This window comes from Aquarana catesbeiana, linkage group LG01, assembly GCF_042186555.1.
Source record: "Aquarana catesbeiana isolate 2022-GZ linkage group LG01, ASM4218655v1, whole genome shotgun sequence".
NCBI lineage: Eukaryota > Metazoa > Chordata > Amphibia > Anura > Ranidae > Aquarana > Aquarana catesbeiana.
Genome location: NC_133324.1, coordinates 130274793 through 130295058, shown reverse-complemented (window position 1 = coordinate 130295058; position 20266 = coordinate 130274793). Strand labels below are relative to the sequence as shown.

Genomic DNA, 20266 nt, shown 5'->3' with positions numbered 1-20266 from the left:
ATTAATGTCCATGATATTTAAAAATAATATTTACCATTGGTTATGGATGGGCCGAACTTTTTAAGACAAAGATTTTGAAGTGAGATTAACAAAGAATGAATGATTGCAGCTTGCTTGTGTTTATGTCTGTTTAAATATTGCTCATTAGACTTATATTCAAAAATATATAAGCCAGAATAATTAAAAAAAAGTACTATTTATGTAGGGGCTGGAAAAAACATTTAAAACTTAGATGATCTTCAGGTCAGCAAGATGCTACTGGCAAGAGAAATTGCTCAAAATACAGGCACATCTTAAAAAATTAGAATATCATCAAAAAGTTAATTTATTTCAGTAATTAAATTCAAAAAGAGAAACTCATATTTTATATAGATGTGTTACACACAGAGTGATATATTTCAAGAATTTCTTTATTTAGTTTTGATGATTATGGCTTGCAGCTAGTGAAAACCCAAAATTCAGTATCTCAGAAAATTAGAATATTACATAAGACAAATAACAAAAAGGATTTTTAATACAGAAATGTCTTACTGAAAAGTATGTCCATGTACAGTATAGTATGCACTCAATACTTGGTCGGGCGTCGTTTTGCATCAATGCGGCGTGGCATGGAGGCGATCAGTCTGTGGCAGTGCTGAGGGGTTATGGAAGCCTAGGTTGCTTTGATAACGCCTTTCAGCTCATTTGCATTGTTGGGTCTGGTGTCTCAGCTTCCTCTTGACAAAACCCCACCGATTCTCTATGGGGTTTAGGTAAGGGGAGTGTGCTCGCCAATCAAGCACAGTGATACCATGATCATTAAACCAGGTATTGGTACTTTTGGAAATGTGGGCAGGTGCCAAGTCATGCTGGAAAATAAAATCAGTATCTCCATAAAGCTGGTCAGCAGAGGGAAGCATGAAGTTCTCTAGAATTTCCTGGTAGATGGCTGCGTTGACTTTGGACTTGATAAAACACAGTGGACCAACACCAGCAGATGACATGGCTCCCCAAATCATGACGGACTGTGGAAACTTCACACTGGACCTCATGCAACTTGGATTCTTTTCCCTCTACACTCTTCCCCCACACTCTGGGACCTTGATTGCCAAATGAAATGGAACATTTTCCACAGTCTGTGATGATTTGGGGAGCCATGTCATCTGCCGGTGTCCACTGTGTTTTATCAAGTCCAAAGTCAGCACAGCCCTGGGCTGACTGGTTCGAGATGATAGAAAGGCAAAAGTAACTGAAATAAACTCAAATCATCTCACCACTGGTTTCTTGAACATGACAATGAGGTCACTGTACTCCAATGGCCTCCACAGTCACCAGATCTCAATCCAATAGAGCACCTTTGGGATGTGGTGGAACGGGAGATTTGCATCATGGATGTGCAGCCAACAAATCTACAGCAATGGTATGATGCTATCATGTCAATATGGACCAAAATCTCTGAGGAATGTTTCAACACCTTGTTGAATCTATGCCATGAAGAATTAAGGCAGTTCTAAAGGCAAAAGGGGGTCCAAACCCGGTACTAGCAAAGTGTACCTAATAAAGTGGCAGATGAGTGCATATTACCTTGCTTCTATAATGAGTAAAAGAAATTCTGCAATTTTTCAATTAAAAAAGAAAAAAAAAAAGAAAAAACAAACGCAAGGCTAAAGAAATCTCTTAACCTTTGAAACTCTCTGTCCTACTTATTGAAGGCATATTACCCAAATCAATATGCTATTTTTGAATATAGAGGATTCAACATGACTAGCTCCCTCATTTTGGAACAGTCAAAAATTTGTACACAATTTGTGTTTTTTTGCCTCTCATTTTATTTATGCACTTCCTTACACATCTACTTAGTAACCGATCAGATATCCCTTTATATTAAAGTAAAAATGTTTATGTGCTAATTTTATTTTTCTTAAAAAAATATACACTATAAAAAACAAGATTTTTTTTTTGTTTTATAATTAAAAATAAAAACAACGTCGTCACAGCTATATATAGATCTGTTCTTTAAATGCCGACTTCTAAACTAGTAAGCAGCATTTACTATGCAAAACACATAGCTGCTGATTGGCATCCAAAGTCAATTGATCTGCCCATTACCACTATCTCCCAACCCCCAGAGACTCTGCTATAAAGCTATTGATCTAAACACTGCCGATCGGTTTCCATTTTCTGATTTTGGGCAGGCCAATTAAGAAAGTGAGTAATTGTGATTACGCTGCTTCAGGATCAATTACATTTGATGCAAGACAAACTGCTTCTACTGGAACAACGCAAAGAAAATGATTATGACGATTGATGCTTTTATTCTGTATGGTTCTTGAAGAAAGTAGAGAAAAAATGGGGTTTCACAGTACTGACAAAACACTATTTAAAGTGGCATACACTCACAGAGGTTTTCTCCATTCACAAAGCAAAATTATTTTCACTCACAAGAGTTATGTATAGACAGTATAACAAAAGTACAAGTCAATACATGTATGATAACTTCTTTGAAGTGGACAGGATAACAGTGTTTCTCAAAATGCTAGTTGTCTGGCTGTCTGTGGCATAGGCTGGCCATTCATTATTCTTTAATGTTTTCTTATTTTTTAATTCAAAAAAGTGAATTTTTTCCCAGAAAATTGCATTTGTAAGAATGCTGCGCAAATACAGTGTGACAAAGTATTGCAGCGATCGCCATTTTATGCTCTAGGGTGTTTGGAAATTAAAAAAATAAATAAATAAATATATATATATATATATATATATATATATATATATATATATATATATATATATATATTGTGTGTGTGTATTTTTCTTTTTTTTCCCCAAACACCCTAGAGAATAAAATGGCGGTCGCTGCAATACTTTGTATATATATGATATATATATATATATATATATATATATATATATATATATATATATATACACACCTTTGTATATATATAATGTTTGGGGGTTCCAAGTAATTTTCTAGCAAAAAAATTATTTTAACTTATAAACAAGTTTGAAAACTAGGCCTGGTCTTAAAGTGGAGTTCCACCCACTTTTACAACTCTTCAGCATTCCTCACTAAACTGTGCACTGTAAACCAATTGGATATTTTTATTTTTTTTTTCTCAGCACCTACTGTATATCTGCTGTATTCATTTTTCACTTCCTCCTCCCTGGCCGCGGCCCATCGCATCATTTCCTGTTTGCAAAGCCTTCTGGGAAGGGGCGGAAACCTCTTCCTCTGCAACTGCCGTTGCTATGGAAACCTGACCTGAAACCTATTACACTGCTTGTGCTGCACTGAGCATGTGCGAGATCTGCAAGGATGAGATCCAGGAAGAAATACAGTCTGGCTTCAGATGCCCAGACTTAAGATGGCCACGGCCTGCTGTAAGTTTATAAAATAACAAACTACTGCTATAAACTAACAAAACAGACCTTAATTACAGACTAACTTTACTAGAATACATTAAGCTTGTCTATTATAGGGGTATTTTTATTTAAAAAGTATAATTTCAGCCGGAACACCACTTTAAGTGGTTAAACAACAACACTTTTAATGCAGATAGTAAAGGCCATACAAGGATAAAATAGGAATGTGTGTTACTTAAAAACACAGGAACTCAAAAACATTCAGGCCATATTGGGAGGAAACATACCAAAACTGTTCAAATAAAGTGCCCCATCTGTTTTATTTTATTTATTTATTTTTTTTAAAGGTTTTTTTGCACAGCCTGCAGGGGACATGAATGCACTGAAAGTATAGTGGCAATAGCGTATACACACTTAGGCCGGGTTCACATTGTTATGACACGACAGTCGTACGACTGTGGATCCGACTTTGCCCTGCGACTTCAATGAACAGGATCAGACTTTGATCCTGAAAATACCAGGCTCTTTGAGTCTGGAATCTTGAGGAGGAACCCCAAAAAACAGCGTAGGGTTCCCGGCAAGCGCATACTAGACCCTTCGGTCTGGTATGGATTTTAAGAAGACGTCAGCGGAGAGAAGAACCACCAAGGGAAGAAGACTTCAGTGCAGCAATAAGAACCAGAGGATGAAGACATCACTGGAGGGAGAAGAAATCGTAGGGAGAAGAGACGCTGGAGCTGCTTCAATAAAGGACTTTGTCAAAAACCTGAGTGCTGTTTTTTTTTTGACACTTTTTTTGTGCTGAATGGGTAGGGGTACAATGTACCCCATACTGATTCACATAGGGTGGGAGCCGGGATCTGGGGGACCCCTTGTTATAGGGGGATTCCAGATTCTGATAAGCACCACGTCCGCAGACCCCGACAACCACCGCCCAGGGTTGTCAAGAAGAGGCCCTTGTCCCCATCAACACGGGGACAAGGTGCTTTGGGATGGGGGCCCCTGCCCCAAAGCACCCACCCCATGTTGAGGGCATGTGGCCTGGTATGGTCCAGGAGGGGGGTGCTCACTCGTTCCCCCCTTTTCTGACATGCCGGGCTGCGTGCTCAGATAAGGGTCTGGTATGGATGTTGGGGGGAACCCTACACCGTTTTTTTTGCTAAGGGGGTTCCCCTTCAAGATCCTCAGAGCACAAGTCGCATGCCAAAGTCAGATCAGTTAAGATGATGATCCGACTTCAATGATATTCAATGGGCTGAAGTAGGACCAAAGTTGGACCAAAGTAGTGCAGTAAACTTTTTGAAAGTCGGACCGACTTGTGTCAGACCAGTTGAGATGGCTCTCATAGGGAACTATTGATTTATACACAATATGTGACATGTGCTCCCAAAGTCGGAGCGTATTTCGTACCAGTGTGAACCCTGCCTTAGAAGTGACACCTAACTACCCTATACCACCTGAGTAAGGACTAGATAAATGTTGAGAGAATTTACATATATTCCAATTCTGCACTGCCGTCACACAAATTACCTTTAACCTAAATCATTAGTGTCATCTGCGACAGCCTACGCCTGTACCAGGGTGGCCAGGGAGATCCCAATAAGGGACACAGGAAATCATATAGTTTTAGGTTATACAAGCCTTTTTTTAACCAGGGTGCCTTGAGGCTTCTTCAGGGGTGCCTTGTCTAAATGCCTAAAAATTGATCAAAAATTGTATACAAGCCAGCAGGTGGATGAAGCTTGCCTTTTAGTTACACAAAGCCATACGGTTCTCATTATGCGCCATTACGACTTTCTAGACACTGGCATCCTAAAAACCAATGAAGTCAACAGTTGATAAGGAGGATGTGTCACCTCCACAGCAACCTTGTTTGACCCTCCTCTGCCTCTCACCCTCAGCACTGGGATGACATTAGCTGACAAATGGAGAGAAATTGAGGGAGAAGAGAAACATTGGAATACTAGTCAGTACCAGTGTGCAAAAGTGTATTTGCTTTGGAAGAAGAAAATCACCTCTAACGTTGTCCTACATGTGGATGTTGCTGCATTATGTAAGACTATTAGAAAAGTTTTTAACATTTTAGAATGGGGTGCCTCAAAGACTGTCCATAATTTTAAAGGGTGCCTTGACTGAAAAAGGTTGAGAAAGACTGGGTTATATCGCAGTCTACAGAAAGATAAGACACTGGTGAGCAGAAAAAAATATACATAGGCAGTCCAGGACAAACCCTCCTACTACCAGCATTTTCACTTTGTAGCAAGCAGTACATAAAGCATGATCAAACATACAGAGGGATGGGACTTGAGTCCCTCGATGGACTCAGAGAAAACAATTTTACAGTTAGTACAAAAAAACATTTTTTATTCCATTGAGGGACCCAGTAAATTTGTATACTTTTAGGATGTCCAAAAGCAGTCCATTTGAAGGGTGGTCATCAGCAAGCAACTGCTAACTGGCCCAATCTGGGTCAGAAAGGGGGATTACGTGTAGCTCAAGAGCCGCCTGAAAGACCAATAACTGAAGCTTGTGTAGCAACCTCTAGTGTGCTAGAAGTGTAAGGATAGAGTTTTTGTCAGTGTAGGCAAAATTATGCAGGCTTGGCTAGTAGCCAGGCTTGCTCATTTTGTTTCCTGGGTTGACAAAAATCCAGGTACTCACAGGCAGCATCACTGGGACCTCTCACTTATTTCCAGAACATGCTAGAATCTTCTGGAAATTTAGGAGGAGAGGTGAAGTGGAGCTGACTGGAGTATTCTGAGGGCCCTGCCAATCCCCAACTTAGATTGGCAGGGGGCAGGCCTCCTCTAATACACAGGATCAGCCCAGCAGGGGGAGGAGTTGTTCGGGAGGAAGCTGTAAATGGAGTGTTAGGCTGTCGGTGGCCTTTGAGGGAGCTCCCCAGTCTAGGAGGGAAAGGGAGGGTGACCTTAGGCCTGGGGTCGGGTGCAGACAGGACCCTCTCAAGACACACAGAGGCGTCCTGGACAGAAGGAACGGGAGCAAGGAGAGGACAGCAGGAGAACACTGCCAGGCAAGTCTTTAGGAGGAACAAGTTGCAGCCAAGAGGGCTGGTGAGTGACACACAGCCAGGAGAACTGAGAGGCAAGCCTGAGAGGACTGGGTGCAAAGTCAGTGGAGAGGACTGTGGTAGCATGGACAGTGGAAGGAGGCAGCTGCAGCCAGGAGGGCTGGCAGGGCCTGAAGAGGTGGTACTGGGATCAGGATCGACGTGGGACTACTACCATTTTTGCTACACCATAGGGTCCTGCGGTCCCTGCCTGCAAAGAGCATTTTTACTTTGGGCCTGCAGTGACAGGCCTACAATTCAGTGCTAGCTGGTCCTGGGAGTTGTAGTTCTACAAGCAAGTTTATGCTGGAGGTAAAAGAGAGGAAGTTGTATATACCGGAGGTGTATAGTTCTCAGTCTCTATATTGCTTTTTACAATCAACTGGGCATTCCATATCTACCCTATCCCCATCCAAGTTACAATCCCCTAAATAAAAAATAAAAAAAGTACAAGGACTGCTTCTTCACTACTGAGTGTCTGAAGATTTGTGTGCCTGCCTGTGCAGGGTGAGAGGCGGACCACATCAGCAGCCCCTACGGGGGTACCGCTAAACTTGCACTTGAGGAGACTTGATTCCCCATGTGGTAGGAAGAGGACAAGAGCAGGTGGTAGTACAGTACAAAGCCAGATGAAAAAGAAAGCTTAAAAAAACAATGAGAAAGACGCAACATAGTTGTGGTGGGGGGGGGGGACAGCACATCATAGTCCATGAAATAGAAAATGGTCTACCTGATCCAATCAAAAGAGTAGATCTCCTACTCAAAATTGCAAGGAGGAATAAAGATGTAATAAAACAAAGGGCTGCGGAAAAAGGCGTCCCTGGGGCAAGCCCTAAGCAATAACTTGTACAAAATAGATTATAGCGCACACATACAAAAATGACATTTTAAATCCTGCAAGGCTATTTAAAAACTCCTGAACATATTCAAAAAATTTGGGGATTTGGTCACACTATATGGTCATATAGTGCTAAGCCCACACACTGCATCAAAGTACCCCATCATCAGTGGGTCCTACACTAGTAATAAAATGAAAGATCCTGCATCTCAACCTTGGGAGACAAACTCCTCTTTATGGGATAACTAAAAGGACTCCTTCTATGCACTGGTGGACACTAATAACAGGTAATGAAGGGGGGAGGGGGTGCTCCGGCCCAAGGAACCTGGTCAGAGTCTATAGAATATACATACAAACTTATACTGGGGGGGGGGGGGGGGACACCATAAAGATGTGTTTACATTCAAGATTGTGCTGCTATAAGACCAACAAACAGTACAAAATAGATTACAGCATACACATACGCGTCAAAGTACCCCATTATCAGTGGGTATTGACGCAGTGAGAGGGACCAACTCCCCATTTTTTTTAATATGTTCAGGTGTTTTTCAATAGCCTTGCAGGATTTAAAATGTCATTTTTGTATGCGTGCGCTGTAATCTATTTTGTACTGTTTGTTGGTCTTATAGCAGCACCATCTTGAATGTAAAACGCATCTTTAGGGTGTGCCCCAAGTATGATTTTGTATGTATATTGTATGTATATTGTATGGACTCTGACCAGATTCCTTGGGCCGGAGAACCCCATCCCCCCTTCATTACCTCTTATTAGAGTCCACCAGTGCATAGGAGGCATCCTTTCAGTTCTCCCATAAAGAAGAGTTTGTCTCCTATGTTACAAGGTCTCAGGTGTGAATGGGGAGCAGATGCATTCAATTTGGTGTTATCACTCTCACACTAGTCACTGGACGTTCAACATGGCACCTCATGGCAAAGATCTCTCTGAGGATCTGAAAAAACACGTTACATGATACATGAAGATGGCCTAGGCTATAAGCAGATTGCCAAGACCCTGAAACTGAGCTGCAGCACGGTGGCCAAGACCATACTGCAGTTTAACAGGACAGGCTCCACTGAGAACAGGCCAAGCCACAGTCGACCAAAGAAGTTGAGTGCACGTGCCCAGCATCATATCCAGAGGATGTCTTTGGGAAATAGGCATACGAGTGTTGCCAGCATTGCTGCAGAGGTTTAAAGGATGGGGAGTCAGCATGTCAGTGCTCAGACCATACGCCGTACACTGCATCAAATTGGTCTACATGGCTGTCGTCCCAGAAGGAAGCCTCTTCTAAAGATGATGCACAAAAAAGCCTGCAGTTTGCTGAAAACAAGCAGACTACGGACATGGATTACTGGAACCATGTCCTGTGGTCTGATGAGACCAAGATAAACTTATTTGGTTCAGATGGTGTCAACCAGGTGAGGAGTACAAAGACAAGTGTGTCTTTCCTACAGTCAAGCATGGTGGTGGGAGTGTCATGGCCTGCGGCTGCATGAGTGCTGCCTGCACTGGGGAGCTACAATTCATTGAGACAACCATGAATATCAACATGTACTGTGACATACTGAAGCAGAACATGATCCCCTCCCTTCAGAGACTGGTTTGCAGGGCAGTATTCCAAAATGATAATGACCCCAAACACACCTCCAAGACGACCACTGCCTTGCTAAAGAAGCTGAGGGTAAAGGTGATGGACTGGCCAAGCATGTCTCCAGACCTAAACCCTATTGAGCATTTGTGGGGCATCCTCAAAACGGAAACTGGAGAAGCGCAAGGTCTCTAACATCCACCAGCTCCATGATGTCGTCAAGGAGGAATGGAAGAGGAATCCAGTGACAACCTGCGAGGCTCTGGTGAACTCTATGCCCAAGAGGGTTTAAGGCAGTTTTTTCTTTTTCACTTAGGGGTGTACTCACTTTTGTTGCCAGCAGTTTAGACAATAATGTCTGTGTGTTGAGTTATTTTGAGGGGACTGCAAATTTACATTGTTATACAAGCTGTACACTCACTACTTTACATTATAGCAAATTGTAATTACTTCAGTGTTGTCACATAAAAAGATATAATAAAATATTAACAAAAATGTGAGTGGTGTACTCACTTTTGTTAGATACTGTACATATATATATATATATATATATACACACATACATACACACACATATACAGTTGTGATCATAAGTTTACATACGCTGGCAGAATTTATGATTTCTTGGCCATTTTTCAGATAATATGAATGATAACACAAAAACAGTTCTTTCACTCATGGTTAGTGTTTGGCTGAAGCCATTTATTATTAATCAACTGTGTTTACTCTTTTTAAATCATAATCACAACAGAAACTACCATAATTACCCTGATCAAAAGTTTACATACCCTGGTGATTTTGACTTGATAACATCTACACAAGTTGACACAAAGGGGTTTGAATGGCTATTAAAAGGTAATCATCCTCACCTGTGATCTGTTTGCTTGTAATTAGTGTGTGTGTATAAAAGGTCAGTGAGTTTCTGGACTCCTGACAGACCCTTGCATCTTTCATACAGTGCTGCACTGACATTTCTGGATACTGAGTCATGGGGAAAACAAAATAATTATCAAAGGATCTGCGGGAAAAGTAGTTGAACTGTATAAAACAGAAAAGAGACAAAAAAAGATATCCAAGGAATTGAGAATGCCAGTCAGCAGTGTTCAAACTCTAATCAAGAAGTGGAAAATGAGGGGTTCTGTTGAAACCAAATAGACCAACTAAACTTTCAGCCACAACTGCCAGGAAAATAGTTTGGGTTGCAAAGAAAAACCCACAAATAACTTCTGGTGAAATACAGGACTCTCTGAAAACATGATGTGGCTGTTTCAAGATGCACAATAAGGAGGTACTTGAAGAAAGATGGGCTGCATGGTTGAGTCGCCAGAAGAAAGCCATTACTACGCAAATGCCACAAAGTATCCTGCTATACGCCAAAGAGCACAGAGACAAGCCTCAAATCTTCTGACACAAAGTCATTTGGAGTGATGAGACCAAAATCGAGCTTTTTGGCCACAACCATTAATGCTTCATTTGGAGAGGAGTCAACAAGGCCTATGATGAAAGGTACACCATTCCTACTGTGAAACACGGAGGTGATTCGCTGATGTTTTGGGGGATGTGTAAGCTACAAAAGGCACAGGAAATTTGGTTAAAATTGATGGCAAGAGGAATGCAGTATGTTATCAAAAAATACTGGAGGAACATTTGCATTCATCAGCCAGGAAGCTGCGCATGGGACGTACTTGGACATTCCAACACGACAATGATCCAAAACACAAGGCCAAGTCGACCTGTCATTGGCTACAGCAGAATAAAGTGAAGGTTCTGGAGTGGCCATCTCAGTCGCCTGACCTCAATATCATTGAGCCACTCTGGGGAGATCTCAAACGTGCAGTTCATGCAAGACACCCCAAGAATTTACAGGAACTGGAGGAATGGGCAGCTTTACCATCTGAGAAGATAAAGAGCCTCATCCACAAATACCACAAAAGACTTAAAGCTGTCATTGATGTTAAAAGGGGGCAATACATGGTATTAAGAACTGGGGTATGTAAACTTTTGATCAGGGTAATTTGGGTAGTTTCTGTTGTGATTATGATTTAAAAAGAGTAAACACAGTTAACTGATAATAAATGGCTTCAGCCAAATACTAACCATGAGTGAAAGAAAAGTTTTTGTGTTATTTTATTTATTTCAGTTACTTATATAACGCCGTCAATTTACGCAGTGCTTTACATATACATTGTACATTCACATCAGTCTCTACCCTCAAGGAGCTTACAATCTAAGGTCCCTAGCACACATTCATACATACTAGGGACAATTTAGATAGGATCCAGTTATCATTCATATTCTCTGAAAAATGGGCAAGAAATCATAAATTCTGCCAGGGTATGTAAACTTATGAGCAGCCATCTATATACACATACATACACAGTATAATGTATATACATATACACACACAATATAGGTTTAGAAAAGGTTGGCTGCAGCGGTGTCATTGAGATAACATTGCCACGGATTGCTAAAACTAATATACGGGCAATATTTGACGGAAATCTATTTATAGCACTGTTGGCTGTTCAGTAATATTGATCCTTTGTGTTTGTATAATAGGAAAATAATAAACAATTACTTTGGAATGGTAGAATAAGTAATCATTTTTTTTATCTGATATTGCAAACCTCCCCAAACATAAAGGTGATGATCTGCATAAAATCAATTTGTTATGGTACAGTGCTCCTATTTATTACAGTAAGAATCCTTTATTCAAAACAGGAAAAGTCAAATTGTCCCATCAATAAGCTGTTTAACATTGCCTCTAATTTCTAAATTAGATTTACAATTATGCAGATGAACCCATTTATTTAGCATCAGCGAGGTATTTTCTTTATTTTAAAATAAAAAAAAACAAAATATGTATATATGTGTGTGCATATAGACATACACACACACACATATACATACATATTATACACACAGTATACAGTGCCTTGCAAAAGTATTCACCGCCCTTGGCTTTTTACCTGTTTTGTTACATTACAGCCTTTAGTTCAACGTTTTTTTAATCTGAATTATATGTGATGGATCGGAACACAATAGTCTAAGTTAGTGAAGTAAAATTAGAAAAATATATATATAAAACTATATTTCAGAAATAAAAAACTGATAACTGGCATGTGCGTATGTATTCACCTCCTTTGTTATGAAGCCCATAAAAAGCTCTGGTGCAACCAATTACCTTCAGAAGTCACATAATTAGTGAAATGATGTCCACCTGTGTGCATCCACCTGTGTGCTCCAAGTGTCACATGATCTGTCATTACATATACACACCTTTTTGAAAGGCCCCAGAGGCTGCAACACCTAAACAAGAGGCACCACTAACCAAACACTGCCATGAAGACCAAGGAACTCTCCAGACAAGTAAGGGACAATGTTGTTGAGAAGTCAGGGTCAGGTTATAAAAAAATATCCATATGTTTGATGATCCCTAGGAGCACCATCAAATCTAGCATAACCAAACTGGAAAGAACATGGCACAACAGCAAACCTAACAACAACAAAAAAGGGAGGGGGATAAAAATGACACAACGGCTACATCTAGAATTTTAAGTTAGACTGGAGAGGAAAAGATTGTTAAAATAATTCCTCAAAAAGTCACACACCGTCACCTCAGAAGTTAATTTCTTCAAAGATCTGAGGTGTGTTCCTCGGAATTAAGGCAAGCATACAGAAAAAAGGGGAGAAGCATTTCCCAAATTAATTCTTTAAAAAGGAACAGTCTGAATTATCAAAAATATAAAGTCTTTATTGCAAAAATCCACATAACACTGATAACTTATAAATATATATATATATATATATATATATATATATATATATATATATATATATATATATATATATATATATATCACACACCTCCACCACATATAAAAATAGACAACATTGTCTTATGACACAGATGGCCACCACACTCAGACACATATCCCTCACCAATATCATTAATTACTAATTAATATAGCAGGGTCCTAATGTGGACATGAGTAGATGTGGTTTTAAAGCATTTTGCTCAGTATTTCATAAATGCCAAACACTAGAGGGCCAAGGAGTTTTATCTGAGGCTCCGTTTGGCCAGAGCCTCAGATAAAACTCCTTGGCCCTCTAGTGTTTGGGGGGAAAATACAAGAAGAGGAATTGTGTGGAGAGGGAGCTACCATGAATATAATCTAATTACCAATACGGAGAGCGGAGACTACCGTGGGCGCCTTATATGATCGCGGTGGTGAGGAGATCGTGGAGGAGATAATCATATGCTGTTTGCCCCTTTGGGGTTGTTGGATCCGGTGAGTGGGGACCCTTGAGGGGGAGCACAAAAGTCACTAAGAACATCTGAAAGCACCCCAGTCACGGTTTTGCTTAAAGAAAATTTGAACACCGTTTTTTTGCAGAAATGTATCACCCTATGGACTATGATCACTATTTACAATTTGTTTGGTGTTATTTGTACTATTAGGCAGAGGTGCACTTTTATGTCTTTGTTCAATGCTAAACCACTATACTATATGGTGGTTTTTCTTTGAAATCCCATCACAATTATAGGTGTTTAGTTTACACCTTCTATATTCTTGTGTTCACTTTTTTATGATTTTTTTATCACTTAAGATTGCTTATATTGGCACAATTTACTGGTGGTACCGTAAACCACCACTAGGGGTTATGGTGTTTTTTGTAAACTTCATTTAGATATTTGGTACAGCTTACACTATCACACATCAGGACACCAAGGGATAACAACCCCCCCCCCCCCCCCCACCTTCGCTGTAGCTGCTCATCCCATATAATCCTATAGGGAGCGCCATACCCCATTGTGAATAATCTTTAAATAAAAGGACCTCCGTCTACCCCTCCAAGTCTCCCAAAGGCATCCAGTGTCGTTGATGTCCAACTTTAGAAAGCCCGCATACGGCTGAAACACTCCAATGTCTTTTTCCAAATCTCCCGGGGAATGCAGAGGGAAGTTGTCCGGTAGTAAGTGGGTCTCAGCCCTCGCTACAGACAGCGTGATGGCGTCATGCTGACGCGTTTCACTTGTGACCCGAGTTTCTTCAGAGCATGGTGAAGGTGTGTCATGAATATATTTATAAGTTATCAGTGTTATGGGGATTTATGCAATAAAGCCAATAAAGACTTTATATTTCTGATAATTCCGACTGTTCCTTTTTGAATTACTTTGGGAAATTCTTCTCCCCTTTTTTCTGTACAACAGCAAACCTGCCAAGAGACGGCCGCACACTCACGGACCGAGCAAGGAGGGCATTAATAAGAGAGGAGTATCTGTACATAGGAAGACAATAAGCCGTACGCTCCATAGAGTTGAGCTTTATGATAGAGTGGCCAGAAGAAAGCCATTACTTTCAGCAAAAAACAAAATGGCACGTTCTGAGTTTGCGAAAAGGCATGTGGGAGACTCCCAAAATGTATGGAGGAAGGTGCTCTGGTCTGATGAGACTAAAAGTGAACTTTTTGGCCATCAAAGAAAACGCTATGTCTGGCGCAAACCCAACACATCGCATCACCCAAAGAACACCATCCCCACAGTAAAACATGGTGGTGGCAGCATCATGCTGTGGGGATGTTTTTTAGCAGTCGGGACTGGGAAACTGGTCGGAGTTGAGAGAAAGATGGATGGTGCTAAATACAGGGATATTCTTGAGCAAAACCTGTACCACTCTGTGTGTGATTTGAGGCTAGGATGGAGGTTTACCTTCTAGCAGGACATTGACCCCAAACACACTGCTAAAGCAACACTTGAGTGGTTTAAGGGGAAACATGTAAATGTGTTGGAATGGCCTAGTCAAAGCCCAGACCCCAATCCAATAGAAAATCTGTGGTCAGACTTAAAGATCGCTGTTCACAAGCACAAACCCTCCAACCTGAAGGAGCTGGAGCAGTTTTGTAAGGAGGAATGGGCAAAATCCCAGTGGTGGCAAGCTCATAGAGACTTATCCAAAGCGACTTGGAGCTGTGATAGCCGCAAAAGGTAGCTCTACAAAGTATTGACTGGGGGGGGTGAATAGTTATGCAAATTTACTTTTTCTGTTATTTTGTCCTATTTGTTGTTTGCTTCGCAATAAAAAAAAAACAAAAACAAAACATGTTCTGTAAATTATATGATGCAAATCCTCAAACAATCCATGTTAATTCCAGGTTGTGAGGCAACAAAACATAAAAAATGCCGGGGGGGGGGGGAATACTTTTGCAAGGCACTGTATTATACACCAATCAGCCATAACGTTATGGCCACGCACCTAATACTTAGTAGGTCCCCCTTCTGCCACCAAATCAGGCCTGGACCATTAAGGCATGGACTGCACTAGACCTCTGAAGGTAAGCTGTGGTATCTGGCAACAAGCCATTAGTAGGAGATCCTTTTAGTCTTGCAAGTTGTGAGATGGATCAGACTTGTATTTCCAGCACAACCCACAGATGCTTGACTGGATTGAAATCTTTAGAATTTGAAGACTAAGTCAACACTTTGAACTCGTCTTTGTGTGCATGATTCTTAAACCTTTTTTGCAGTGTGGCAGGACACATTTTGCTGAAAGAAGTTATTGCCACAGGGAATACTGTTCCGATGGGGGGTGTACTTGGTCAGCAACAATGTTTAGGTAGGTGGTACATGTCAAATAATATCCACATAAATGGCAGGGCCTCCCTGCAGAACATTACCCAAAGAATTATCTTCCTATACTGCATCCTGGTGCCATCTTTTCCCCAGGTAAGTGATGCACCACCCATTATGTAAAAGACAACATGGTTCATCAGACCAGGCCCCCTTATTACACTGCTCTGTGGTCCAGTTCTGATGCTTACGTGCCCTTTGTAGGCACTTTTGGCCATGGACACGGATCAGCATGGGCACTTTGACCAGTCTGCGGCTACACAGCCCCCCAAACTGTGAAGCCCATTTTTTCTGCTTTCAACACAAACTTCAGGGACAATAGGTTTACTTGCTGCCTATAATATCCCACCGACTTTCAGAATCCAGTCTGACACAGTTCCCCATAAACGTTTACTGTACAAAATAAGGTCCGTTGGCATGGACCATAGGGTGAGTACATGGATTGAAAACTGGCTACAAGGGCGAGTCCAGAGGGTGGTGATAAATGGGGAGTACTCGGAATGGTCAGGGTTGGGTAGTGGGGTTCCCCAGGGTTCTGCGCTGGGACCAGTCCTATTTATTTTGTTCATAAATTACCTGGAGGATGGGGTAAACAGATCAATCTTTGTATTTGTGGACGATACTAAGCTAAGCAGGGCAATAACTTCTCCGCAGGATGTGGAAACCTTGCAAAAAGCTCTGAAAAAATTAATGGGGTGGGCAACTACGTGGCAAATGAGGTTCAATGTAAAAAAATGTAAGATACTGTATTTGGGTGGCAAAAATATGAATGCAATCTATACACTGGGGGGAGAACCTCTGGGGGGAACTAGGATGGAAAAGGACCTGGGGGTCCTAGTAGATGATACGCTCAGCAATGGCGCGCAATGCCAAGCTGCTGCTAACAAAGCAAACAGAATATTGGCATGCATTAAAAAGGGGATCAACTCCAGAGATAAAACAATAATTCTCTCGCTCTTCAAGACTCTGGTCCGGCCGCACCTAGAGTACACTGTCCAGTTCTGGGCACCAGTCCTCAGGAAGGATGTACTGGAAATGGAGCGAGTACAAAGAAGGGCAACAAAGCTAATAAAGGGTCTGGAGGATATTAGTTATGAGGAAAGGTTTGCGAGCACTGACCTTATTCTCTCTGGAGAAGAGACGCTTGAGAGGGGATATGATTTCAATATACAAATACCATACTGGTGACCCCACAATAGGGATAAAACTTTATCGCAGAAGGGAGTTTAACAAGACTCGTGGCCACTTATTAAAATTAGAAGAAAAGAGGTTTAACCTTAAACTACGTAGAGGGTTCTTTACCGTAAGAGCGGCAAGGATGTGGAATTCCCTTCCACAGGCGGTGGTCTCAGCGGGGGCATTGATAGTTTCAAGAAAGATAAGCACCTGAACAACCGCAACATACAGGGATATCCAATGTAATACTGACATATAATCACACACATAGGTTGGACTTGATGGACTTGTGTCTTTTTTCAAGCTCATCTACTAAGTAACTATAAGATAAATCACATTCAAATACTTCATAAAGTATTCAGACCCCCCTTTTTCAATTTTGTTATGTTATAGCCTGATACTAGTTGATTAAATTTGTTTATTTTCTCATTAATCTACACTCAGTAACCCATAATGACAAAGTGAAAGCAGGATTTTAGAAATGTCTGAATTTATTAAAAAGAAAAAAAAAACTGAATTATCACATGTACTTAAGTATTCAGACCCTTTACTCAATACTTTGTTGAAGCACCTTAGGCCGCAATTACAGCCTTTTTGGGGTATGTAGTGACAAGCTATGCAAACCTGGATTGGGGGATTATCTGCCATTCTTCTTTGCAAATCCTCTCAAGCTCAGTCAGGTTGGATGGGGACTGTCGGGCAGCCATTTTCAGGTCCCTTTAGAGATGTTCAATAGGGTTCAAGTAAGGGCTCTGGCTGGGCCACTCTAGGACATTCAGAGAGTTGTCCCTTGGCCACTCCTGTGCTGTCTTGGCTGTGTGCTTAGGATCATTGTCATGTTGGAAGGTGAACCTTCAGCCCAGTCTGAGGTCCTGAGCGCTGTAGAACAGGTTTTCATTGAGGATATTCCTGTACTTTGCTCCATTCAGCTTTCCCTTAACCCCAACCAGTCTTCCAGTCCCTGCTGCTAAAAAAGTCTGTCTAGCCACTCTGCCATAAAGCCCAGATCAGTGGAGGGCTGTAGTGATGGTTGTCCTGGAACTTTGTCCCATCTCCACATAGGATCTCTGGAGCTCAGTCAGTGACCACCGGGTTCTTGGTCACCTCTCTTATTAAGGCCCTTCTCCCCCAATCGCTCGGTTTAACAGGGAAACCAGCTCTTGGAAGAGTCCTGGTGGTGCCAAACTTATTCCATTTAAGAATTATGGAGGCCACTGTGCTCTTGGAAACCTTCAGTGCCACATACATTTTTTGTAGCCTTCCCCAGACCTGTGCCTTGCAATAACCCTGTCTCTGAACTCTGCAGACAGTTCTTTTGACCTCATGGCTTTTGCTCTGATACAGTATGCATTGTCAGCTGTGAGGCCTTTCCAAATCATGTCCAATCGATTTAATTTGCCACAGGTGGACTCCAATGAAGGTGTAGAAACATCTCAGCAACGATCAACAGAAATGGGAGGAACCAAAGATAAATTTCAAGTGTTGTGGCAAAGGGTCTGAATTCTTATGCCAATGTGATATTTCAGTTTTTAATTTATTAACTTTTTAATAAATACACAGATATTTATAAAATTATGTTTTCACTGTGTCATTCTGGGGTGTGTAAACTAATGAAAAAAAAAAATGAATTTAAACTATAGTATCAGGCTGTAACATAACAAAATAAAAAAGTGAAGGGGATCTGAATACTTTAAGAATGTACTGTGTATGTGTATATTTGAGATAGATATATATATTACACACATGCATTTGTGTATAGATATAAAAAAATATGAATACCTTATTTCTTTTTAACATGCACTTTAAAACATGGCAAATATACACCTGTACTATACCATGAGAACAGCAACTGGGATATTTTTTTTAGTGTTCTGGTGTAACTGCTTGTCTTTGTGCCATTAAAGTAGAACTAAAGGCAAAACCTTTTGTTTTTTAATTTGGATATAGTAAGAGTGTTATAACTCCTGTCAGTTTTTTTTTTTGCCAGGTGTTTCACAGTGGGGGAACTTTCCTTTATTTTCTGTCCCGTAGCCAAAACAGGAAGTGAGCAGAAATCCCTCCAAAGATTGGAAATCCCCGGTTGTCACTGGGGCACTAGAACTAGTGTCTCCATTGGAAAATTTTCCCCTATTCCTGTCCTGGTGACAACCCAAAATTTGGGGTTTTCCTTCACTTTCACTCTTGGTGATAACAACAGGATATATAAAGGGGGTTAATCTCCCTAACAGGGGCATAGACAGGAGGAACAGACAGCAATTAAACCCCGACTGATGTCTAAACCCTCTTTGCTCTATCCAAAGCTAAAAAAAAAATAAAACTTTAGTTGCACTTTTAAGTACACCGCAAGTCACTAAACTGATTCTAATGAATAGCATTCAATGTCCTACACATCAGCAGTTCAGATTGAACATATTCAACAGAAAACACCACCCACTCCACCTGTCAATAACACTGCTCAGGCGATTCACCTGAACAGTACTTAAATAACCTCAGTAATAGTTTCACAGTAATGAAATATGATTAGGATCAAATCACTAAGTGCAGAATTTGGATCCAGAAACCAACTACTCAGAAAGTCTGGAAATTTGTAAATGCAAACATGTTTTGTGCCTTACCCTCAAAAGACAACATATTTGAATGTGTGCTACAGTGTGAATGCACCCCTATCGCCAGTATATATATATATATATATATATATATATATATATACACATACACTTACAGTGGACCAAGGGGTGGGTTATTGGTAGAGCATAGCCTCTCTTACTGATCTATGCAGTCAAAGTGAGAAAACTGGCATCACATTAAACTCGCCAAGACATGGGATACAAATCTGTAGCAGCAAAGCAACACTATCTGACTTAAGTCGGAAAAAAAAAACTGAGGTAATGATAAATGCAATAAAAGAACACCACAATCAGGAAAAACAAATGCTTTTTTCCTTCATTAGCATATGGAGCAGAACTGTACATACAACGTGTCTATTTACAGTAATGTAACGTACCACAACTGGAAGCTGGCAGTCTGAGTGGAATCACAAAAGTCAATACCCATTGAGACAGTAATGGATCCCTCTGGCTCCAGAGAATCTGCAAAATAAAATGTTTTCCCCAGGTAAAAAGAAAATCAAACAACAAACACCAGTCAGCATGCACATGCAATAAAAATGCTTGGCTTATCACATTACTGGCTGGGGAAGCCGCTACACATGAGACCAGGTTTCTCTGTAAGGAAGAAACAAGCATAAATAGGCGTTTCCATTTGGCAAACAACAGTCCCTGTTTCTTGAAACAAGACCCGTTTGTCTCAGTAAAATTGGATTGTGGCTAATGCTAGATTTGTTTATTTTTTTTTTTTAAAAAGAGATACGATACTGCAGTTATTGATCAAGCGCAATCTTTTTCAGATAGGAAATAATCATGACCAATGACCTGAATGTATTTACCATAGCTGGAACATCTCTCTTGTATTATATTCATTATATTTTGAATATGCTGACACAAAAATGCCATACCTCAGATAATGTCCCAGGTTTCATGTATCCTGGGATCTAAATTAACTGAAACCTGTTAGGCCCCTTTCACACAGGTGATCGGATCAGGTCTGTCTGTCAGTTATTTT

At 40.7% G+C, this 20266-nt stretch overlaps 1 protein-coding gene across 2 annotated transcripts in view; it reads right to left on the bottom strand.

Moving 5' to 3' along the window:
- AP3B1 (adaptor related protein complex 3 subunit beta 1) overlaps positions 1-20266 on the bottom strand; it is a 524279-nt gene that overhangs the window by 60180 nt on the left and 443833 nt on the right. For both annotated transcript variants that reach the window (XM_073623849.1, XM_073623855.1), the window contains exon 24: positions 19650-19734. In XM_073623849.1, the coding sequence (XP_073479950.1) occupies positions 19650-19734 (85 nt within the window). The remainder of the gene's footprint in view (positions 1-19649; positions 19735-20266) is intronic.